The 25,289-nt window shown below is 54.5% G+C and overlaps 1 protein-coding gene across 1 annotated transcript in view; it reads left to right on the top strand.

Moving 5' to 3' along the window:
- EHD4 (EH domain containing 4) overlaps window positions 1-23,380 on the top strand; it is an 83,333-nt gene extending 59,953 nt beyond the window's left edge. The window contains exons 4-6 of the mRNA XM_056134096.1: window positions 6,718-7,130; window positions 15,147-15,311; window positions 19,383-23,380. Coding sequence (XP_055990071.1) covers window positions 6,718-7,130; window positions 15,147-15,311; window positions 19,383-19,919 — 1,115 coding nt within the window. The 3' untranslated portion in view covers window positions 19,920-23,380. The remainder of the gene's footprint in view (window positions 1-6,717; window positions 7,131-15,146; window positions 15,312-19,382) is intronic.
- Window positions 23,381-25,289: the final 1,909 nt, after the last annotated feature.

The following is a 25,289-nucleotide window of genomic DNA, read 5'->3' as shown; positions in this document are numbered from 1 at the left end:
AGAAACAGAAACTTTCCATCGTCCTGAGAAGCTCGGGCCATGCTTATACCACTTTGCCGTCAGTCCCAATTCCCCACTCAGCCAGGGGCGGCTGCTAATCTGCTTTCTGTCACTGAAGCTTAGCTGGAGAATGGAATTGTTGGAGAATTTAATATACACAGCACCACACAGCCCGTCCTCTGGGTTTCAGCTGCTTGCACTCAGCATGGTGTTTCTGAGTCAATGCGTGCTCTGCTTGTGGAAGTAAGTTTGTCTTTTGACTAATGACGAGCATCGCCCTGTGCACCTGTTAACCTACTACCCAATCACCTAGTGGGCGAATGTGACAAGGTGGGGTGAAGCTGGCTGGCAGCCCTATTCTAGGGAAGCATGTTCCTTGGGCATCATTCCAAACATGTAGAGGCACTTGGTAAGGATTAATCAACTCATTTTTTTTTACGTTGGTACTGGAAATCTCTTGTTTTGTTTTGTTTGGAGGCCACACTCAGTGGTGCTCAGGGGTTACTCCTGGCTCTGCACCCAGAAATCACTCCTGGTGGTGCTCAGGGTGCAGAGATGCCGAGGAGCAAACCCAGGTCAGCCGCACACAAGGCAAGCCCCCTACCTGCTGTACTATCTTTCCAGCCTGGTACTAGAAATGTCTTGTTAAAGTCCAAGATATATTCCAAACAATTGTGTCAGGTGAGTCTTGGGGCATTTGGAGTACATGCGCCCACAGAAAGCACCCAGGCCTGTCAGAGGCTTGCAGGAGAGACTCTATTTGGTGTCACTGTCCTGGCTGAGGGCGCGGTCAGCAGCTCTGGCAAGGGAGGCACCCGGAAGCTGAGGCCGTTGCTCAGGGAAGGTAGCAGGCCCCAGAAGGAGCCCTGGAAAATGGGCGGTGGCTTCTCAGAGACCCCAGTGTGCCCCCAAAGATTCTGGTGCTGCGGGAACAAGATGTCCGTAAGAACTGTGTGTCCAGACCAGAGATAGCAACCCAGACCTCAAAGACTCTTCAAAGGTGAAAGAACAGTCTAGCTGGAGTCCACTTCCTGCCTGGGGGCCCTGGGTGACCACCTTGTGTAGGTGATAGGTTTGTCTCAGGCCCCTGGCGGGGTGCAGCTGAACACCACATCTGTGGGGTCTGGCCAGCACCGGGAACACATCTCTCAGGGAGCCTGTTCCCTCCCCTCCTGAGTGCCCGTGGAGGTGCCCTGAGTTGCCCTGCCAGAGACTGTCCTCAGCCAGGAAGTGTCGGGGTCTAATTGGAGCTTTGTTTCAGGTGCAAACCAGGTTGAAGGAGCAGGGGGGGCTAAAACAGGGAAGCGTGGCCGGCTGCTGGCCAGAGGCCCAGGCACCATCCCTAGCACAGTCTAGTCCCCACAGCCCCCATCCCCACTCCTCTCACCCCCAGCTGGCCACTAAGCACCACAGGGCATGTCCTTAAAAAACAAGGTGGGGGCTGGAGCGATAGCACAGCTGGTAGAGTGTTTGCCTTGCACACAGACAACCCGGGTTCGATTCCCAACATCCCATATGGTCCCCTGAGCACTGCCAGGAGTGATTCCTGAGTGCAGAGCCAGGAGTAAACCCTGAACACCCTTGGGTGTGGCCCCCCAAAAAAAACAGAAAAAAAAGGTGGGGGGGAGTAATATGTAACTAAACCAAGTTCACCCATGTATTGGGAAGCCTTCAGCTGAACTTCTAGGTTCCAAAAAACTGAAATGGAAAACAGAGGGGAAGCTCAGCAGGGCCTGAGCTGGCAAGAGAGGGGGCTCATGAGTTTCAAATGTCCCTCGATAGAGGGCACATAGGGACAGAGGTGGAGGGCTGTGGGCTCTTGAGGAGGTAAGGGGGTGCATTCGGTAACTTTGTCCATCAGTAACATAAACATTACTCCTACTGGGGCCCGAAAGATAGGGCAGGCGTTTGCCTGGCACACAGCCAACCTGGGTTTGACCCCCGGCACCCCATATGCTCCTGGGAGCACTGCCAGGAGTGATCCCTGAATGTAGTGCCAGGATTAAGCCCTGAACAGCACCAGGTATGGCCCCCAAACCAAAAGAAAGCTAAAAACAAAAACATTACCCCTATTATAACCATGTTCCCTAAATTATACTTTATTTTAAAAGAGGGAATAAAAGGGGAAAAAGTAAATAAATAGCAAAAGAATTATTCAAAAAATTAAATTCATCTTCAAATAAGCAGATTTAAATTGTTTCTTCAGACTGGGTTTAAGGCTTAAAGATAACGCACCTGCTTTTGCATGTATAAGGAACTGGGTTCTCCAGCACTGTAAGTGTTTCCACAGCTCTGTGATGCACCCTCTAACCAACTATTGGTAACTTTTTTGTAACACTTCAGTATCTAGAGAGGCAGTATAGCTGGTAGGGCACTTGCATTACATGCAGCTGATGTGGGTTCAATCCCCAAAATCCCATATGGTCCAACAGCCAGGCCAGGAATGATCCCTGAGCCCAGAAGTGATCCCTGAGCACAGCAGTAAGCCCTGAGCATGGCCCCCAAACAAACAAACAAAAATTAACTACTTTACGTGTGTTATGTTTTGCTGATCAAAACCACACAGACTCCTGCACCAGCCCATTGGCTGTGGTTTGCTAGCGAACCACCAGCTCAGCCTCAGGCCAGACTTGGGATTACCAGGGGAGTTTACAGAATGCAGCCCTCCCCCTCACCCCCCTCTCCTTCCCCAGGGATCCTGATTCCACCTCTTCTGACACAAGGCCACACTTGGAGAGTGAGGGCTCACCAGGTCTGTCTGGGCCCCTCCTTAGCAGACAGACTAAATAACACCTGGGACAGAAATCAAAACTTCTCAGTGGCTTGATACTTGAGGGCTTCCTGTTAAAAGAATTGCACAGACTTACTGGGTCTTGAAAAAGGAAGGAAATTCTGGCCTACACAACACTGGGGATAACCCTAAGTACATTTTGCTAAGTGAAGTGAAGCAGTCACGAGAGGATTGCCGTCCAGTTCCCCAGACCCAAGAGACTGGAGTTGTTACATTCTTGGGGACAGAATAAAGTGGCAGCTGCTCCTGGGAGTCTATATTTAATAGGCATCTACTGCAGAGGGTTTAATTTATTCTTTCTTTATTCAGAAAGAATAAACTACTCAGAGCCCCCTAGAAGTCCACTTTCTTTAAGTTAAAAAAAAAAAGAAGCACCCCTCCTCAATTGCACCCAAGGCTACCCTCACCCCCTGGTCATTCCAGCACCCCTAAGTTCCAGGATGGTGTCACTTTGGGAAACACTGGATTTGAGTTTCACCTGGGGAAGATGGACAGGTTCTGGAGGTGGATGGCTGAATGCCATGGGGAAATTGTATTAATAACTGGTCGGACTGGAGAGATAGATAAGACCCTTGCCTTGCACACAGACAACCCAGTTCAATCCCAGGCACTACACAGGGTCTCCTAGCACTGCTGGGAGTGACTTCTGAGGACAGGGCCAGGAATAAGTCCCAAACACTGCCAGCTGTGACCCTGAGACAAAATGGAACAGAAATAACCAATAGAGTAAACTTGCAGCTACAAAACCCCTTCCTCATAGCGTAGACTTCACCATGCTTTCAAATAAAGTCTTTTTAAAAGACAAATACCAGCTATTAGGATCCCACATTTTAGGTGGAGTTGAAACACACGTGATTAAGGCCAACCGCCCAACCCAGGTTGCACTCGGAGGAGGTGCGGGTGTCCGTGTGTCTGTCTCATGGCTAATCTGCCCAAGACTCAGCACTGACTGTGAGGGGGCTCAAGGTGCTGTTTTAGACCTGGCTGGTAGGAAACACCCACAGCTAAGAAACACTCAAATGTGGGAAAAAATCATTTACCAATCCTGGTTTTCGGTAGCAAACCACAGAAGCCAACTCTGGCCAGTGTAAACAGGGTTTTCCCCAGAAGATCAGGTTGGTCACAGAATGATTAGAGAACTCAACTGACAAGAGCCTAGGAAACCACCCTGCGCCCTGGACTCTCGGCTCAGCCCCCAGCCCCCTCTGCCCTGAGCCAGGCCTCACTGTCTCTGCGGTTTGTCATCATCCTTCCTCAGATTCCACACCCAGTCATCACCACTCCAGATCCCAGCCTGCAAGAAGTGGGGCAGTTTACCACCTCTGCCGCTTTACCAGGGACCCCAACACACACACACACACACACACACAAGGCCACACTTGGAGAGTGAGGGCTCACCAGGTCTGTCTGGGGCCCCTCCTTAGCAGACAGACTAAATAACACCTGGGACAGAAATCAAAACACACACACACACACACACACACACACACCACACCACACCAGGAAGGGTGTTCAGCCAAATGCAGCTTGGGACGCATGCACACTGTCTCTGTGAGGTCTCTTATATCCCTGGCTCCCTGGCTCCTCAAAACTTCAAAATCATAAATGATGGGTACAGGTGTCAGCCGCAGCGGCCGGAAAGATAATCTAGTGGGTCAGGCTCTTGCCTTGCACATGGCTGACCCGAATTTAATCCCTAGCATTCCATATGGTCTCCTGACCCCCGCCAGGAGTGATTCCTGAGTGCAGAGCCAGGAGTGAGTCCTAAGTACCACCTGAAAAAAAATTTCTTAAGTTAAATTTTAATAAGCATCTTTTCCAGGAATTCATTGGTAAAATTGGAATCAATAATTGATTTTAAAAAAGTCCACTCGAAGATTAGTACCAGGAATTTTGCTCTATGACTTGAAGGCCAGCCACACGTGCTAGGTGAAAAGTAAGCTCAGATAGAGAAGAGAGCACCAAATAAAGGGTATTGTGAGGACACTCCCAGGGTGGGAGAAGCATGCTAAAAGTAGTCTATAGACCAAACATGATTGCCACTCAATGCCTCTCTTGCAAAACACAGTACCCAAAAGAAGAGAGAGAGAACAAGGGGGAATGCCCTGCCACAGAGGCAGGGTGGGATGGGGGGCATGGGGGGTGGGAGGGATGCTGGGACCCATGGTGGTGGAGGATGGGCACTGGTGGAGGGATGGGTACTTGATCATTGTATAACTGAAACCCAAGCACAAAAATTTATAAGTCTATTAACTGTACCTCATGGTGTTTCACTAACAAAAAAATTTTTTAAAAAAAGTCCACTCGAGGGGTTGGAGTGATAGCATAGCAGGTAGGCCCTTTGCCTTGCACGCAGCCGACCCAGGTTCGATTCCCGCATCCCATATAGGTCCCCCAGCACTGCCAGGAGTAATTCCTGAGTGCAGATCCAAGAGTAACCCATGTGCATCACTGGGTGTGATCCAAAAAACAACCAAAAAAAGTCCACTCAAGTGGATTCCGGTGTAGCCCCAGATACAGCATATCTCCTGCAGTCCCTGCATCTGCTTCTGATCCTTTGGCCACCTGCTTTGGATCACAAAGGAGAGTAAATAAGAGTGTTTGGGTCACAGGCATCCGTCAGTGACCCCACTGGGACGCGAGTCCATGCAGGTGCTTCTACTGGGTGATTCCAGGGCACTTTCCTGGTCCCTTCTGCTTCCTCTGCTGGGCAGCTCTCCCCGGTCTCTCTGGGTACCTTGTGCACCGATGCCTCAAACAAGCTCTGACCTTGCATGGACAGAGCTTACAGTGAAATCTTGATGCTGGCTCTGTTGTCAGTCCCCCTCCCTTCCCTTTATTGTTCGCATTGCCTGGGGTTGGCACCCACTTCATTGCAGAGCTCACCAGGCGCCCCTCTGTGTGGTGCTCGCACACACCTGGATGCAGTGCACTTCATGGCAGGCCCCAGGGGTTTCAAACAGCACTGGGCTCAGACACAGTGTGTGGGTCTGTGCCAGATCGAACTCTTGACCTCATGCCTGCAAGGCAAGTGCTCTAGCCCTGAGCCATGCCAAGGCCCATAATTGACTCTTTATATATTTCTTGTGGGAGCCACCCAGAAAGCCCGTGGTTTCCCTCTATTCTAAACGGGCTACGAAAGTAAACTGGCCCGTGTTCTGAACAATTCTTTGTCCTCATCGAAGGGAGCGCCACAGTGGGACAGACTAGACAGGGAAAGTGTGAAGGAAAGAACTCAGGCATGCATGGCGAGGCTTACCATGTTCAGGGCAGGGGCTTTAGGGACTTCCTCCTGGGGGGAAGTCGAGGAAAAGACTTGGGGAGGCATACACAGGAGGTGTCTACATCTCTGGATCCTTTACTGTCTTTATTAAAAATGCATCTTGGGGGACTAGAGCAATAGCACAGCGGGTAAGGCGTTTGCCTCGCACATGGCCGACCCGGGTTCAATTCCCAGCATCCCATATGGTCCCCTGAGCACTGCCAGGAGTAATTCCTGAGTGCAGAGCCAGGAGTAACCCCCGTGCATCTCTGGGTGTGACCCAAAAGGGAAAAAAAGTATTTTGTGGGGGGGCTAGAGAAACAGTAGAGTGGGTGGAGGACGTGCCTTCTACACGGCTGACCCAGGTTTGTTCCCCGGTACCACATATGCCCAAATGGTCTCCCAAGTACCACCAGGAGTGATTCCTGAGCACAAAGCCAGGAGGAAACTCTGCATCACTGGGTGTGACCCAAAGACAAAAAAAAAAAAAGAAATAATAAAGGGGGCTAGAGGGCGCTAGCAGTGTGACTCAGCCCCAGAAGACGTGTCTGCCTCTGTGAGACCCTGGGTTCTTACCCTGGAGCCCCCCGCTGGCACTGACTCCAGGGTCCCCCTTGGCAATGCATCTTAAATCATGTACTCAGGACAGCATTTCTTCCCCCAGGCTATGACTTCTGCCAGGTCCTGCAGTGGTTTGCTGAGCGAGTGGACAGGATCATCCTGCTTTTCGACGCTCACAAGCTGGACATCTCAGATGAGTTCTCAGAGGCCATCAAGGCCTTCCGGGGCCAGGACGACAAGATCCGTGTTGTGCTGAACAAGGCCGACCAGGTGGACACGCAGCAGCTGATGCGCGTGTACGGAGCCCTCATGTGGTCACTGGGCAAGGTCATCAACACGCCCGAGGTGCTGCGCGTCTACATCGGCTCCTTCTGGGCTCAGCCCCTGCAGAACACGGACAACCGCCGCCTCTTCGAGGCCGAGGCCCAGGACCTCTTCAGGGATATCCAGGGTCTCCCACAGAAGGCGGCCGTGCGGAAGCTCAACGACCTCATCAAGCGAGCCAGGCTGGCCAAGGTGAGCGGGGCAGAGCCAGGGGCCTGACTGGGGGACGGGGGGAGCCTGAGGGACGCAAGTAAGAGCCTCCAGATTAGGGCCCCTGTTGGAATTCTTTTTGCAATGTGCTCTCAGCTGGATGGCTTCTGTCCACATCTGTTCCAGTCTCTGCAGTGGAGCAGATGAGGGCACCTCTCAGGGTGTGGGTGAGGAGTCAGTGTGAGGAGTGTGATGTGCGTCCTGCTTGGCACGACCCCAGGGCTCAAAGGGGCCTGTGTGCCCGGAAGCTGCTAATACAGTAGAACCAGGCTGGAGCGATAGCACAGCGGGTAGGGTGTTTGCCTTGCACGCGGCAACCCGGGTTTGGTTCTCAGTATCCCATATGGTCCCCCGAGCACTGCCAGGAGTAATTCCTGAGTGCAGAGCCAGGAGTAACTCCTGTGCATCACCGGGTGTGACCCAAAAAGCAAAAAAAAAAAAAAAAATTATAGTAGGACCATGGGACTGTGACCGCCTGAGCCAGAGAGCCCAGTGAGGCACTCAGGTGTCACCCCCAGTGCCTAAGGCATAAAGCTCCCTGACACCCCAGAACCCCAAGGAGCCCTGGGAAGCCTGACTCAACCGGGGACTGTTTGGGTGGTGCTGTTGTTCCCACTGCACCAGTGGGAGCTAAACCTGGAGCATTGAGCGCCAGCGGGCAGTCTGTGGACCTCCCCACACAGGTCATGACTCTGTCACATCTCTGAGGAACAGAAAGCACGAGACTCCCAGCAAACATCTCACAAAGCGTTTCATGCCCACGTAGCTCATGGTTTTGTGCTCTGAGGGGGAGACAGCACAGCCAGGACAGCCCCACATGGGTCTCCAGGCCCTGCCACACGCAGGGGCATGTGTGAGTGTGAGGGTGTGCATGTGTGTGTGTGTGTGTGTGTGTGTGTGTGCCCATGAGTGTATGTATCCATGTGAGTGCATATGTGTGCAAGTGTGCATGTATGTGTGCCCATGTGTGTACCATGTATGTCCATGTGTGTATATGTGTGGAGTGCATGTGTGGGTATGTGTATGTGTGCCTATGTGAGTGCGTATCAGTGTGAGTGCATGCAAGTATGAGTATGTGTGAGTACATGTATATATGTGAGTATGCTTGTGTGCACATGTGTGCATATGTGTGCCCTATGAGTGTATGCCCATGAGTGTATATCCATGTGAGTGCATGGTTGCATGTGTGTGCCTATGTATATGCATGTGAGTATGTGCATGTGTGTGCAGGCAGTGCCTGAGGTGGCAGAGTGGAGGGTGTCAGCCAGTGGAGCTGTGCCTTGCACACATGCATACGCCGTATGAGCATATGAGCATTCGTCATTCCTCAGGTACTCTGACCTGCAGCCTAGTTTAGGAGCCGGAGCTGGAGTCTGTCCTGACTCCCCCACAGCAAGTTTACCAGGACCAGGTCAGATAGCTGATGTGCAGGGTCTCCTGACCCACTCGTGACAACTCCAGGACTGAAGGACAGCACTCCCTGCTCCTGCTCTAACCTCCGCTCCAGCTGACTGCAGCCCTGAGGGCCCCCAAGTCCCCTGCTCTCTGACCGGAAGTCAGGCCAACCCACTTCCCCTTGCCTTCTGGAGAAAAAGAACCCACCCCCTCCCACACCCGCCTGCTGCCAAGGGCTGCAGGCCTGACCCTCAGGACCCAGCTCCACCTCCTTCAGCCCACGCTTGCTCAGCTCCTGCAGACCAGGACAGGGAAGCCTGTCTGAGAAGATGGGGCCACACCCATCGCGCCCCTTTTCAAACTCCATATGTCCACTGGGCTGAGGCGTTGCTTCGAGGGGCCTCTCTGGGGAGGCAGGGAAGGCTTCCCTCACTCACCCCCTCACATTCTGGAGAAACTCTTCCTGCTGCACGGCCCATGGAGAATTCTGTGTCTAGGGGCTGCAGAGATAGTACAGCATGTCAGGCACTTGCCTTGGACACAGCCAACTCAAGTTTGATCCCCAGCATCCCATATGGTTCCCTGAGCACCGCCAGGAGTGATTCCTGAGTGCAGAGCCAGGAGTAACCCCTGAGCATTGCCATGTGTGACCCAAAGACTAAAAAAAGGGGAAAAAATGTAATTCTGGAGGTACTCTTATCCTCTGCTCAATTCTTATCCCAGTGTGTCCAGTGCTGAGTGCTTAGTGCTCAGTACACATAGTACTCAGTTACTTGGTACTCAGGAGCCCTTTTGCTTAGTGCCCTGCTGCAGCTCTTGCTCCCTCTCCCTGCCACAGCTCATCTAATCTGCAGCCGCAGGTGCTTCTGTGAGTCGGGACGCCTTGCCCTCTCTTCTGGCCACAGGCCCTTCTGTTTGGAAATACGTCCCCTTTTGCCCCAATTCTGGTGGCAGTGGTGAGTGCACCGCTCACTCCCTGCTCCCCTGAAATGATTTCTCTGTCCCGCCTGGCCTGGGCACAGTGCCTGCTAACAGCATGTGGCATCTCTCTTCTCCAGCTGGCACCACTGACCTGAGCCCTTGGGAACACAGCACCCCACCCTTCTCTCTGACCAGAGCTGGCCAATCTTTGGGGCCAGTGGAGAGGTGGGGGGAATAGAGTTTTGTGTTGTTTTTTTTTTTCTCGCTGAACCCAGAGCTGCTTAGGCTGACTCCTGGCTCTGCACTCAGAAATCATTCCTGGTGGGACTCGGGGAACCATATCGGATCCTGGGGACCAAACCCAGGCAGCCATGTACAAGGCAGGCACCCTACCCACTGTACTATACTATCGCTCTGGCCCCCGGAGTCTCAAGACTTGAGGGGACTACTTTTCAGTGCCTATGGATATTTTTCACAGGTGGACCTTACTGTGGGCTCCAGACAAAACAGGACTCAAGCCTGTAATGAACCGGCAGCTCAGCCACACAGAGCATCCTGGGAACGGACATCCCTGCTCCCCTCAGAAACGGGTCAGCCTGGGCTCAGGGAGGCACAGATACCACTCTGTGCTCTGAGTAGGAACAATGTGGGTCCTTGTGTGGAGGTGGGGGACAGGGGGCGGCCAACTAGCTTAACTTCTAGGAAAAACAGCCTGACTCTTGTCTGCCAAGGAATCATCGCTGGCCTGTTCCTTCACGCTGAAGGAGAACGTTGGAAGTGAGGCTGTTTCCAGCCTGTACTTTTCAGTGCCAGCACACTCCTAGGCAGCCTCAAGCAGCCCGGGCACAGGAAGCACTCTTAGCTGCATGGGGGTTAAAAAGGAGAACTCAGAACAATGGCCCCAGCTTCAAGCACTGGCCAGTCACTTGAACCCATCAGCAGTTTTGTGGCTGTTTGGGGATTTGTTAATGCTGAAATGGACACAAAGTCTCCTGAGCTATGCTCTTTGCTGAGTTTATAAAAATGCTACAAATGGGGCTGGAGCAATAGAACCGCAGTTAGCGAGCTTGCTTTGCATCTGACCAAACCAGGGTTTGATCCCTGCATCCCATATAATCCCCTTATCACTGCCAGGAGTGATCCCTGAGTGCAGAGCCAGAAGCACTGCCGGGTGTGACCCCCAAACAAAAAAATGCTAAGCCTGGGGGCCTGGAGAGACAGTACTGGGAGTAAGGCATCTACTTGGCACCTCTGACCCTGGGTCCATCCCCTGCACCATACATGGTCCCCGGAGCCCTGCCAGGAGTGAGTCCTGAGCACACAGGCAAGAATAGTCTCGGAGCTTTGCTGAGTGTGACCCAGCTCCCTCACTCCCACCCACCTCCCTCCCCCCCCCATGTGGTTTCTGGTTTGGGTTTTTTGTTTTGTTTTGTTTTTGCTTTTTGAGTCACACCCGGTAATGCACAAGGTTACTCCTGGCTTTGCTCTCAGGAATTACTCCTGGCGGTGCTCAGGGGACCATATGGGATGCTGGGAATCGAACCCAAGTCGACTATATGCAAGGCAAACTTCCTACCTGCTGTACTATTGCTCCAGATCCTGGTTTGGGTTTTGTTAAAGGGGAAATTAACATTTAGGGAAAGACAAGGAGAGGGCGTCTGAATGGGGTTCACTGTGGTTCTATGGACTTCAGTTTCATCTCTAGGCATGCTTCCTTAGATACAGCTCAGGCGCTGAGCTCTGCTTTCTGGTGTGTTTGCATTGCTGGACCCGCCGTAGAAACACTGGAGTGTGGGATCATCCTACAGTAGCTGGTGGCGAGTCCTTAAATGATCAGCCCCACGGGGCTTTTAAAAATAGCTCAGGGACAGCACAGCGGGATAGGGCATTTGCCTTGCATGCAGCTGGCCTCAGTTCGATTCCCGCATCCCATATCATCCCCCAAGCACCTTCAGGAGTAATTCCTGAGTGCAGAACCAGGCGTAACTCCTAAGTATCTCTTGGTGTGACCCAAAAAGCACTGTAGTAGTAGCACTGTCCTCCCGTTCATCAATTTGCTGGAGCGGGCCCAGTAACGTCTCCATTGTGAGACCTGTTGTTACTGTTTTTGGCATATTGAATACAACATGGGGAGTTTGCCAGGCTCTGCCATGCCGACGAGATGTTCTCAATAGCTTGCCGGGTTCTCCGAGAGGGGCAGAGGAATTGAACTCAGGTCGGCTGAGTCAGCTGCTTGCAAGGCAAAAAAATAATAGCTCAAAGGTGATGTTAGTTTATAAAGGTGCAGCTTCGCATGTGGGATGCAGGTTTGATCTCCAGCACTGCATGGTCCCTCTGAGTACCACTGGGGGTGACACCCCCCCACACCACACACACCACACACACACACACACACACACACACACACACACGCACACACACACAAATGGTAAAAGTAGCTGACCAGGACAGCTGAGAGTGCATGTCAGCGCCCCACCCAGGTGAGGAAGAATCTCTCTAAAGGGTCCTCAGAGAGGCGGCGTGGCCCTTGGTGCCAGTGTGGACCAGCAGCAGCCCCCACTTGAATGTGGTTTCCTTGAGCAGTTTGCAGCTCCTGCCGCGGGGCTTGTGTGGGTCCCGGGAACCTCTGGGAGGAGGAGTTGAAGGAGGCTGAAGGAGCCCCGCCAGCGTTCTCGCCACCATTCTCCGGACTCACCTGGCACCTCGTAAGCCTTCAGAGAGGCTGAAGGAACCCCGTCCTGGTCACTGTCTTTGGGGGCCTGGGGAGATGCGGGCCAAGGTGGCCACACAGAGGCGTGGGACGCGAGCTGCCCCAGCACAGGCCCAGGAGCCTACGGGAGCTCAGGACTCAGGCCCCGGGAGGAGCCCACAACTGACAGAACCTCCCCCTCCCTCCCACGGGGTCCTCAGTCCTCAGCCCCAAGCACTGTGAGGGCTGAGATGAGGGCAGGAGTCCCCCCGAAGTGGGGAAGCTATGGGAGTGCCCAGCACACGCAGTTCAGCCCAGGAACGCACCCCTCGGGGATGGGCTGGGGGACCATCCTGGGGGCTGGGAGCTGTTGGTGACTTGGCCATCTCCGATAGGACCAAGGTGCCCCTACCCAAGGTAAGGGGGTCTTGGGGAACCCTGCAGGAGCCTGGCCTCAAGAAGGGGCTTTAGACAAAGCCCTTGAGGATGGGGGTGTAAGCATCTGTGCCCCAAAACGCTGTCGGCCGAACACCAAAGACAGAGACAACTGCAGAATCTGGGGTGATGGCTCTAGCAAGCGACTGATTCTCCTTCCCCAGTGAGGGTGTTCTGCCTTCCAGTCCCCCCTCCTGTTCCCCCATCCTTATCTCCCTGGAGAAATGACTGGTCACCCCACATGCCCACCCTCAGGAATGCAGTGGAAAGGCTCCCTCTGCTCGCACAGGGCCGGCGTGAGTATTTCAGTTGCCCTACAGCATCTTCTCGGCTGGGTGCTCTCCGTGGGCTGGGGCCCCCCGGGGCAGCTTCCTGCCTGCTCAGCCTCCTGATTTCATTTCCATTCTTCCACGAGGCTCCAGGAGAAGCCTGTTTCCTGTAATAGCATTTTCCACCGCTGCACTCTCATTTTCTTTCGGTAATCACCTCTCTGCTTCCCATCCACTCTGATGTCAGTCCTTGTCCTGAGTCCCACATGGCCCTTGTGCGGGGCTCAATCTGCAGAGAACTCCGGGAAGGAGCGTTTCTTAACATCAGGGCACTGTGGGCAGAGCCCTCCAGCAGGACCTGCCACCTTTGAGAGATAGGCCCAGTCCTTGGCTCTTTGGACTGGGGTCCCTCGCTCAGAGGTTGGTCCCAGGCAAGCCAAGCTTGTGGGTACGATGGATACCACCTACAGAGACCCCAAGTCTCAGCTGCCCCCAGGCCAATGGGGGGGTCCTGTCCACAGTAGACACAAACTTCCAGGATCACCTGTCACCTCCCAGTGCAGAGGACCCCAGATGCATTTGTCCTACTTCTTCCTTTCACAGAGAAAAATCTTTTTAAAAAAATTAAAAAAAAAAAAAACAGAGAACACCAAATAAAGGTGTTGGGAAGATCCTCCCAGGATGGGAGAAGCATGCTGAAAGTAGACTATAGACCAAACATGATTGTCACCCATTGCCTCTTTTGCAAACCACAACACCCAATAGGAGAGAGAGAACAAAAGGGAATGTCCTGCCACAGAGGCAGGGTAGCATGAGGGGGTTGGGGGGTGGGAGGGATACTGGGATCTGTGGTGGTGGGAAACGGGCACTGGTGGAGGGATGGGTATTTGATCATTGTATAATTGAAACCCAAGCACAAAAATGTGTAAGTCTGTAACTGTACCTCATGATGTCTCACTATTAAAAAAAAAAAATCGGAAAGCCGGGGCTAGAGCAATGCACAGCAGATAGGGTGTTTGCCTTGCATGAGGCCGACCCCGGTTCGATTCCCAGCATCCCATATGGTCCCCCAAGCACTGCCAGGAGTAATTTCTGAATGCAGAGCCAGGAGTAACCCCTGTGCATCACTGGTATGACCCAAAAAGCAAAAAAAAAAAAGAAGAAGAAGAAGAACCAGAAAGCCATGTTTTAAAGCAGAGCCAGTGCAACCCAAGCCCCTCCTCTGTCTTTGAGCTATAAAGGAGGTGTAAAGTAAAGTAAAGGCCCTCCCGTTGATCATCGATTTGCTCGAGCGGGCCCAGTAACGTCTCCATTGGAGACTTTGTTGTTACTGTGTCTGGCATATCGAATACTCTCGGTAGCTTGCCGGGCTCTCCGAGAGGGGCGGAGGAATCGAACTCGGGTCGGCCATGTTGGCTGCGTGCAAGGCAAACGCCCTACCGCTGTGCTAATCGCTCCGAAGGGGGAAAATATACGTAGAAAAATTTCTTACTCATAGCATAGCACTCTCGGAGAGCCCGGCAAGCTACCAAGAGTATCTCGCCCGCACGGCAGAGCCTGGCAAGCTACCCGTGATGTATTCGATATGCCAAACAGTAACAACATGTCTCACGAAGGAGACGTTACTGGGCCCGCTCGAGCAAATCGATGAACAACGGGAGGACCGTGACCGTGACCGTGACTTTCTTGAAACTCTACCTTTTTCTTTTTTTTTTTTTTGCTTTCTGGGTCACACCCGGCGATGCACAGTGGTCACTCCTTGCTCATGCTCTCAGGAATTACTCCTGGCAGTGCTCGGGGGACCAATGGGATGCTGGGAATCAAACTTGGGTCGGCCGCCTGCAAGGCAAATGCCCTATCCGCTGTGTTATCGCTCCAGCCCTGAAACTCTACCTTCTTTAAGCAAATAGAAAATACCCCCAGTTACTCTCAGGGCAACAACCTCCTGACCTTGGCCCATCCTCCCAACGCCCCTTCCTCGTCCAATCCTTCCAGCACTCACTTTAGGAAATGCTCTTCGGGGATCTTTCCCTGTCTGCTCCCCCTCCCCGCATCTGTGTGGGGTCTTCTATGCTCAGGGGGCTCTGGGTTCCCACCCCGGACCTCAGCTCCATCGAGTGGTGCCCGCCCTCTACATACCAGAATCCTACCTGCCTGGGGCATGGCCCCATCTCTCCCGGCCCCTTCGTTCCCTGTCCCGAGGACCGTGGTCCTACACCCGAGCTGGGAGGTGTCCCCACCACCATCTACACAGAGCACCTCATCCTCTCTGGCTTCTGTGTGCCCCAGGTGCACGCCTACATCATCAGCTACCTGAAGAAGGAAATGCCGAGCATGTTTGGGAAGGAGAACAAGAAGCGCGAGCTCATCAGCCGGCTGCCGGAAATCTACGTCCAGCTGCAGCGCGAGTACCACATCTCCGCAGGTGACTTCCCCGAGGTCAAGACCATGCAGGTACTGGGAGCCCAGCGGGCACTGGCCTGGGGCGTGGGTAGGAACCGCAGCCCTAGCCAAGAGGAGGATGAGTGCCCCTCTCCATGACCCCTAGGAGGGCTTGTGGGATGGGGCCGGGGGAGGTTCCCCCAGGGCAGGGTCCCCCTCTCCAGCACGTTCATGCACACAGTGGCCATGTCTGGGTCAGGGCATGGTGCTGGCTCTGAGATGAGTTTATGATGGTCTGCACATTCCTCGGGTCACACTAGCTGTGCCCCCAATGCCAACTCTGACATGGAGGGGGGAGTTTGTTAGTTTTTATTTTTTTTGGGGGGGCCACACCTGATACCTGATGATGCTCAGGGGTTGCTCCTGGCTCTGCACTCAGGAATCACTCCTTAGTGGTACTTGGGGGACCATAGGAGGTGCTGGGGATCATACCTGGGTCAACCACATGCAAGGTAAATGCCTTACCTGCTATACTATCACTCCGGCCTCTAATGTTCTAGTTTCTTATCTTTTCTTTTTCTTTTTCCTTTGTTTTGCTTTGGGAGGCCATGCCTGGCGGTGCCCAGGAGACCCTGTGGTGCCAGGATCAAACCCGGGCTTCCCACATGTGAAGCGACCCTCAGCCTTTCTGTGCTGTGTCTCCGACCCCTCATTCATACCCATTTTAAGTCTGACCTCCCTGTACTCTTGTGAACCAACTGGCCAAGGCAGCTCTTAGCTGGGGCAATGAGTCAAGTCTGTTCTGAAGGCTTCTTGGCCAGGCACTGCCCGGAAAGCCGCTGGAAGGGGCCTGCATTCCCCCATCCGCATGTCCATCTGGCAGAAGGAAGGGGGCATCACCACAGAGCCTCCCTGTGCACCGGGGAGGGCGCGGCCCCCAAGCCCACAACAGCAGGGGGGCAGCAAAAAGGCCCATGTGCGCAGCCCCTCTCAAGCCTGGAAACCATCTGGGAGTGAGCAGGCAAGGGAGAACACTTGGAGACGGGATGGGAGGGAGAAGCAGATTCAGGACCTGGGCCTGGGGGCTGGATGGACTCAGTTGTGATAGGACTCTTCTTCTTACCCAGTGTGGCTCCATCGCCGCAAAACACTGCTGGGGAACAGAGCAATGGCCCTGTGGGCAGGGCTCTTGCCTTGCACACTGCCAACCGGGTCCTGGCACCTCCTATAGCCCCCTGAGCACAGAGCCAGGAGTGATCCCTGAAACTCCTAAGGATGTGGCACAAACAAACAAACAAACAAATCCATGCTGTGTGGGGGTGGGGCAGTGACAAGGAAGACCGAGACTCCCCATGGCTCTCCTGAAAATCAGGAGGCCACAGTTCCAGCACAAGATGCTTGCTTTGGAGACACTCTCGGGAGAGCAGAGCTGGAGGTGGTTCGCCTCGAACCCCAGCCCCCTGGTCAGACTTGAGGGTGGTGGACACCCCAGGATGTGACCCACAGGGCTGCTTCCTTTTTCTTGTTTTGTTTTGTTGTTTTGTTTTGTTTGGGGGGCCATACCTGACGCTGCTCAGAAGTTACTCCTGACTCTGCCCTCACGGGTCACTCTGGTAGGTTTGGGGGGCGCTTTGGGGTGTTGGGAATTGAACCCGGGTCAGCCGCATGCAAAGCAAGTGCCCCATCCACTGTACTACCCCTCCAGCCCCTGGCAGGGCTGATTTTCTCCCTTAAGAGCTGCAGCTGCTGCTTTCTCCCCACCCCTGCAAAGTTGGGGCTCTGCCCCTGCCAGCTTCAGAGGGCTGCAGAGGAATCCAGTCCCGGGGTGGGTGGAACATCTGGGCGGCCGCGGCCTCCTTCTCACTGGACACAAGGGGCTCTGTGTGCCGAGCGCTTGGGCTCATTCAGAGGACACTGGGGAGGAGCCCAGCCGTGTTGATTTGTGCATGATTTCTGTGTCGACGCTGCTCTCCGGCCTCAGCTGGCCCGCTCAGTCCCCTGGGCTGACCGTGGGGTGGGCAGCAGGAGCCCTGTGCTGGCCACCCTCTGGGGCACCAAAGGAGGCTGGCCCACAGGCATCCTGGTTGGTCACACACAAGAAGGCGGGACTTGCAGAGTGAAAGGTGCTCAAGAAGCTGCCACCAGCCCAGCAACACCGGGGCACAAGAAGCAGAGCCTTCTGACCAGTGGCCAGTGTCCCCTCCACCAGCTAACAGGCTCCGTCTCTAAAGAGCAAGCAGAGAAGGCCCTGCGGCACATCCCTGAGTCCAGTGAGGCTTCCCTGGGCGAAACAAGCTGGCCCCCAGCTCCGTGGACCGGCACGGGAAAAATGGCCCAGTCTTCAGGGCACATGACTGTTGGCAGGGCCGGAGGGCTGGAGAGACACTCAGTGGACTGAACCTAGGCCTTGCATATGGGAGACCAAGATTCCATCCCCAGCACCACATGGTCCCCCAAACACTGCTGGGAGTGACCCCTGAGCACAGTACCCTGAAACACTGCTGAGTATGACCACCCTAAACAAAAACCCATTTAAAGAAAGGAGAGAGAGAACAAGGTTGTATAAAAATTAATAGTATAGAAAAATGACATGCAGTAGTTTTCATTGTTTGGTGGCATGTCCAGTGGTGCTCAGAGGGTCACACCTGGGGCCGCTAAGGGGCCCACAGTCATCTGACTCAGGCCCACCCCCCATCCAACCCCCCCCCCCCACGGAATGTTCTTTTTTTTTGCTTTTTTGCTTTTTGGATCACACCTGGCAATGCTCAGGGGTTACTCCTGGCTCTGCTCTCAGGAGTTACTCCTGGCGGTGCTCAGGGGACCATATGGGATGCTGAGAATCGAACCCGGGTTGGCCACGTGCAAGATAAATGCCCTACCCGCTGTGCTATCACTTCAGCCCCCACACGGAATGTTCTTGAGCCACATCCCCAACACTGGAAAGGAAATGTGGATAGATGGGTAAAGGGTGGGTCAGGAGAATCAAGGAGACAGCTCAAAGGACTGGAATTCTTATTTTGTATGTGGGAGCCCAGATTCAATCCCCAGCACTGTGTATCCCCCCCACACACACACACACACATACACACATACACACATACACACATACACACACAACAACAACAATAACAACAGAAAGGATGGTCGGATGGATGACAGGTAGGTGAGTGCATGGATGATGCTGGACAGTGAATAGGTGGGTGGGTGGGTGGGTAGATGGGCAAACAGATGAATAGACAAGTGCCAGAAGGGATGAGCAGTTTCTCCGGGGCACCCACGGACCCCCTGCAGCACCTCGGTAGCTCTTCTTGGCCAGTTTCAATGTCTCCTAGGGAACCCCCAGAGCTGGGTTCTGTTGCTCACCCACCAACAGGCCTGGAGCTGAGGCTTCCCCAGCCTGGTGAGTGGCCCAGTCCTGCAGCCCCAGTGAGAGTCCCCTCCCCACTTACTCAGACCCTGGCCCAGCGTTCCTCAGCCTTTCCCCTCTATGACCTTTTTCTGACCTTGTTTCTTACTGTGGTTCTCCCCACCCCCCATCCTACCAGTTTTCCCCCTGCTCTCTTGTGTAGCCCCTATTTACATGATTTTCACCTGTGGCCCCCTTGACTATCCTGGGGGCCCATGGAGGGGCTCGTGGCAATCACTGTCCTAAATTACAATTTCTGTTTTTGTTTTAGGGGTCACCTGGCTGTGCGCAGGGCTTCCTCTGGGCTCTGCACTCACTCCTGGTGGGCTCGGGAAGCCTTATATGGGATGCCAGGGATCTAATCTGAGTCCACCAAGCACAAGGCAAACACCCTACCTGCTGTACTATTGCTCTGACCCCTGTAACTAGAATATTTAGCTGATTAAAAAAAAAAATTTAGCTAGGGCCAGAGCGATGGCACAGTGGGCAGGGTGCTTGCAATACATGTGGTTGACCTGTGTTCAATCCTCGGCATCCCGTATGGTCCCCTGAGTACTGCCAAGAGTGATCCCTGAACACAGAGCCAGGAGTCGGCCATGAGCACCACCACATATGGCCCCAAGCCCCCTAGCGCCCCCCAAAAAGCAGCTTTCTTCAGTATTAAGCAAGACAGTGGCTTAATGCCCCCCCCCACCCCCGTCCTGGTCCCCTGCCGAGACACGTGTGTCCTCCTGCAGGAGCAGCTGGAGAACTACGACTTCACCAAATTCCACTCGCTGAAGCCCAAGCTCATCGAGGCCGTGGACCACATGCTGACCAACAAGATCTCGTCCCTCATGAACCTCATCAGCCAGGAGGAGACCAACATGCCCACGCAGCTGGTGCAGGGCGGCGCCTTCGACGGCACAGCTGAGGGCCCCTTCAACCAGGGCTATGGCGAGGGCGCCAAGGAGGGCGCCGACGAGGAGGAGTGGGTGGTGGCCAAGGACAAGCCGGTCTACGACGAGCTCTTCTACACCCTGTCCCCGGTCAACGGCAAGATCTCGGGAGTCAATGCCAAGAAGGAAATGGTCACCTCCAAGCTGCCCAACAGCGTGCTGGGCAAGATCTGGAAGCTGGCCGACTGCGACGCCGACGGCATGCTCGACGAGGAGGAGTTCGCGCTAGCCAAGCACCTCATCAAGATCAAGCTGGACGGCTATGAGCTGCCCAACAGCCTGCCCCCGCACCTCGTGCCCCCCTCCCACAGGAAGTCCCTGCCCAAGGCCGACTGAGGGGCACGGGTGGCGGCGTGGGTGGGACTGGGTGTGGGGGGACCTGGGTCCCGAGGCCGCTCTGCCACGGATTCTGCCCTGAACGACCTCGGGCCAGGCGCTGCTGCTCTGTGCCTCAGTTTCCCCGTTCACAGAATGGAGAGGGCAGACACCGAACACTAGACACAGGGTCCTCTCACCCCTACAGTTCCCTGAGTTTCCATTCAAATCTCGTGTGGAGAGAGGGGTGAAGAAGATGGAAGGACTGAGAAGAAAGGGCAGTTGTCCAAAGAGAAGCTGGAGAGACAGAGGGGGCGTCTTGGAGGCTAAGGAGATGCTGGGGTGCTGGGGGCCACAGTCCGCCTGCCTGTAGCCCCGTCTGTCCCCCAGAGACATGGGAAGGAGCAGAGGTGATCTCCACTTCCTGCCAGCTTCACGTGGAGGGGGACAGAGGGAGGGGGTTTCTGTTCTCTCCTAGCTGTCTGCCAAAGAGAAGACTCCGGCACCTGCAGGTGTGAAAGGAACCTCCATCCGGTTCGTGCACACCCACCCCCGGCTCTGTCCCCCTCCCACTCACACCCCCCCCAGCTCGCCAGCAGAGCAGCCTCTGAGCAGGTTTTGGAGCCCTCACCTGCATCATATTGCCCTTGGGAAGATGCTGCATCATATTGCCATGGAGATTCTGCGTTCCACCCAGCTCTGGCAGTCCTGCGCAATGTCTGCACACTGGAGTCTGTTTCTATTACTGAACCACACCAGGGGAGCGGGGATGCCCCCACACTCGCGGTCTCCGTGGCTAGCAGCAGTGTGTCTGGATACAGGAGTGTCCCCTTGCCTGGGGACACAGGAGCAAATTCTGCCCAGGGCTGTCAGGGAGAAGAAATAAGTCTACTCACCTAAACACTGGTTTTTGATTTGTTTGGCTTTTTTTTTTCCTTTGCGTGGGGTGGGGGGGAGGAGGTGGGGGTGGGGGAGGGCAGGTGGTTTTTGTTTTGCCCACTGTCATTTCCTTACAGACCGAGACCCTTTACTCAGAAACAGGGTGGAGCCTGAGATCAGAAGCCTTTCTTTCAAAAACTCTGGTGCCCACCGTGGACGAGAACCATGCAGGCACGCGTGAACTCTGGCTTTAGACTATTCCCGCCCTCGTGCCCCCTGCAGGCCTGTGTCAGCGGTGGCTCACCAACACCCATGTGCCTCGGGGGTGCCATCGTGTGGCACAGGTGCCTTCTCTGTCCTCTCCTCATTGACACAAATGCGACCCGGGCCCCCTCCAAGCCTTACACAAACCCACACTTTTGTCCTGGGGCAGCAACAAGGGGAAAAACTCGGAGAACATTCTTCAGCCACGTACCCACTTCACAGTCCTGCGCTTTCTCAATAATCGAGCTTTAAAAGAATAAATGCATACTATGGGATTTTTTTTAATCTTCATGAGCAATTTTGAATTCATTAGATGCATAGAAAAAGATGTGTATGATTGCAGCTCTGTAACGAGCAGATGGCTGTGCCCCGTGGTGCCTGCATGACAGTGAACGTGAGAGAGAAGAGATGGTCAGCTACGGCTGAGACACATCAGGCCAGCTGATTTCCCATTAGAGTTATTGCAGCTTTTAATTCATCAGTTACTATATCACTGTATCACTGTCATCCCATTGTTCATTGATTTACTTGAGCCAGTAACGTCTCCATTCATCCCAGCCCTGAGATTTTGGCAGCCTCTCCTTACCATATAGAAACCATATAGTTACATATAGAAAGATTAAACCCAGGCTGGAGCGATCGCACAGCGGGTAGGGCGTTTGCCTTGCACGCAGCCAACCTGGATTTGATTTCCAGCATTTCATGTGGTCCTCCAAGTACCTCCAGGAGTGATTCCTGAGTGCAGAGCCAGGAGTAACCCCTGAGCATCACCGGGTGTGACTGAAAAAAGCAAAAAAAAGATTAAACACAGACAAATACACATGTGACAGGTGTGTGTGTTCTCTGACACGTGCTTCTGTGTGCAGATGATGACCTGGTCAGGTTTTGTCTGTTCAGGACCTGGAGGAATTTTTAGAGGAGCAGCATGTTGGGGGGTTCTGGTTTGCAGAAATGTCTTAAGCACTGGCCTCACCCCACCCCTGGGGAGCCGCTGGCAGCCAAAATCCTCACCCCACTGGGCCCCAGTGATATTTCCTGGGAAGGAAAAGGAAACCTCATGTCCATTTTTCTTCATATCTTTCTCTCATGACATGAAGTCATTTGCCGTGAAAAGTTGGGAAGAAAAGGCCCGGAGCACAGCTGGCATGGGGGCTGCTGAGGACGCAGAGCTTCCAGGGCCCATCTAGAGTCTAGACCTGGGGCCAAAGCACCTGTTCCTGCCCCCTCCACCCCGCAGCCTGTGGTGGAAGATCGCAGCTCTCCTGCATCCGTTCAGCCTGGCCATGTCGCTTTTCCCACACCACCCCGACATTCAATGCACCCTTCCCAGATGGGCAGGGGCTTAGGGTGCTAGCAGGTCAAGATGAATCAGGAAACTCCCTTAGCAATCACAGTTCTGAGGCTCGAGATGATTTTCTTCACAACACATGGCTCTCTGTAGTGTCAGCTTCTGCAGTTGAACTGGGAGAGGGAATGAAAATTTCTGCTCCTCCAAAGTCAGCTTCTGTTGGGTGCCCTGCTGAAGAGGACCCCAGGTCCTGCCGGGACTCCCCACTCTGCAGGCGCCAGACCCCCTGCTCAGCCCCGCAGTGTGCGTGGGTTCTTGTGGCACTGTGTCCCAGGGGCCGGCCCACTCCCAGCGGGCAGAGCTGCACATTCCACACTGGTGTCTGTGCAGCAATGTCATCTGGGCTCTGGACCCTCCCCCAGGAGGAATTGTGTCCCAGAACTGGGGGTCTGGGCGAGGCAGTGAGCGGCTGCCCTGGGGCGGGGGAAGTGAACAGCCACCACCTGGACCTTTCTCTCTGCAGTATACCATCTTCTTTATCCCCAGAGAAAGGAACAGCCCAGACTAACTGAATCCGAGAAAGAATAACATGAACAGAGACATTTTTACTTCCTCTGTGGGATGGGGCAGAAGAATGACATTCTTGGGGGCGGGGAGGGGGCGGAGGAACCTGAGTCTGTTCAGCTGAATGCAAGCCTTGTTTCAGAGTTTACCAAAGTCCCTGTCAGGGAGACAGCTTGAAGGGCTGGAGCATGTGCTTGGCATGTGGAAGCCCTGGGTTGCATCCCTGGCACTCCATAGGTCACATGGAGCACTGTGCTGGGAATAGCCCCAAGCACCCCTGAGTGTGGTCTCCAAACAAAAAGAAACTTTAAAGAAAAAAGTGTATCAAGTTACATACAATGTATCAAGCTTGATACATTAGTGTATCAAGCTAGCCAATGCAGTTAATACACCATGCTTCTATTTTTTTGTAATCTTGTTTAGCAGTGTCAAACGTCATCTGCTGATCAATAATAAACTATCAGGGGAAATCAGCCCCTTTCTCCCACTGAGTCTGGTTTTCGAGTGACTGCCTGCTCATTGTCTTGAAAGGACAGCGGGTCCTGCACCTTAGATGGGTGCGACCAGTCTGTATGCTGTCCCTGTGATCCCCGATTCTTCCTATGTCCTCCGGGGTGGAAGAGGCCTAAACACGGGTTTCCGGGTTTAGCTCTCTGGGCTGCGGGCCCAGGCAGGTCAGGAAGTAACCCCCAGGGTATGCTCAAGCCTCAACCCAGACAGAAAGTGGGAGGACTACAACCGCCAGGGTGGGCAGAAGGGCGAACAGAGCATCAGGGAGCTGCCTCAACTCTTACAACTCACATTCTCACAGGGGGAGTAGGGTCGTGCCACTCAGCATCCCGTCGGGGGAGGCCTCATCTTCTCTGGCCTCTCAAGCAGGCAAGGACACAGCTGTCAGCTGGTCACCCTCCCATCAGCTCATGACGAGTGACCACAGAAGCAAGGTGGGCACCGTCTGCCTTTGGTCCTGGCCAGGGTGCCCAGGACCAGCCAGGGCAGCCTTGGGCTGGCTGGAGTCCCAGGAGGTGGCTGGTGCTGAGGCTCCTGGGCTGGCGAGGCAGGGGCCGCCTGGGAGCAGAAGCAGCAGCGGCTGCGGGAGGGATGAAGCTGCAAAAGGTGGCTTGAGAAGTAGATGGTTTCACCACCGCCTGTGCCAAGCACCAGGTCTGCCCAAGTCGGGAGCCCAGGCTATACTGCCCTGCCACCAGAGGGCGTGCTCCTCAAGGGGCCTGAAGCTAGGGGGCAGGGAGGGAATTGGCTATAAAATGGCCAATCCACTCAGCCCCACATCTCTGCACTGCAGGAGGACGTACATGAAGTTCAGAGCGTTGCAGCGGCACCAGGAATTTGAGGGGGCTCCTGGATGCCCTGGACTCCTGGGAAGAAAGTGGCTGAGCCACCCCCCAGCACACACAGGGCAGCCTCTGCCCTCTCTCAGGGTGTGGCCTTGGGGCTGGGAGGTTGAGTGGAGGGGTGGTGTACCCCGTATCTGGGAGCACAGAGTAGAGTTCTTCCCCACCCTGTGCAGGCCATCCAAGCACAGTGGGCCCGGGTCCCACAGAGGAATGAGCGGAGGGGAGGGAGAAGCAGGTCAGGGAGCACCTACCTGGCAGGTGTTTCGTGGCTTACAAAGCACCTCCCTGGGCCGGAGAGCTAGTACAGTGGGTATGGTGTTTGCCTTCACCCGCACCCCAGATGGTCCCCCAAACCCCCCAGGAGTGATCCCTGAGTGCAGAGCCAGGAGTAAGCCCCAAGCACCTCCGGGTATGGCCCAAACTCTTTTAGTCTCCAAAAAAACAATTATCTCAGAAGCTCTCAAGCCTGCCTGTCACCCCGATCAAGCCTTCGCAGAGAGGGACCTGTTTTCCAGCTTTTGGGGCTCCCTGCAGCATCTCCTGCTCAGGGGGCCCCTGTGGCCTGTACTCAGAAGCTTATGCCCACATTGCCCCCACTGCCTTTGGAGGCCTCCACCACATTCGGTGGGTCTTCTCTGCAGGAGGGGAGAGGGCTGGGGAGAGGCCAGGTTGGGCCCAAGAGAACGTTGGGGACAGAAATGCTGCAGTGATGACCTGAGCCGCCAGAGGGCAGCATGGGGACCAGCTCCGCAGCTTGTTGGGTTAGAAGTGGGCAGTGCAAGTCAGGGACCCGGAGACACAGGGCGCCGGGCAGGCTGGGAATAGGTGGGACAGGACAAGTGAGAGGGCTGTGGGTGCTGCTGAGAAGCCTTTGGGGCCTCTGGTCCACGGCCGTTGTGCCCAGTTTGCAGAACCAGCTCAACAATACCAGATGGACTCATGTGTTCCCCCCAGGGAATGAGAAGCCTGGGAGCTCTGGGTAAGGATTTGGGGTGCATGGTAGGGACAGAGTCCTCTGCAGTAAGGCCGGGGTGACCCTCA

This window comes from Sorex fumeus, unplaced genomic scaffold, assembly GCF_029834395.1.
Source record: "Sorex fumeus unplaced genomic scaffold, SorFum_2.1 ptg000098l, whole genome shotgun sequence".
Taxonomy (NCBI): domain Eukaryota; kingdom Metazoa; phylum Chordata; class Mammalia; order Eulipotyphla; family Soricidae; genus Sorex; species Sorex fumeus.
This window is presented reverse-complemented; position numbering and strand designations above follow the sequence as displayed.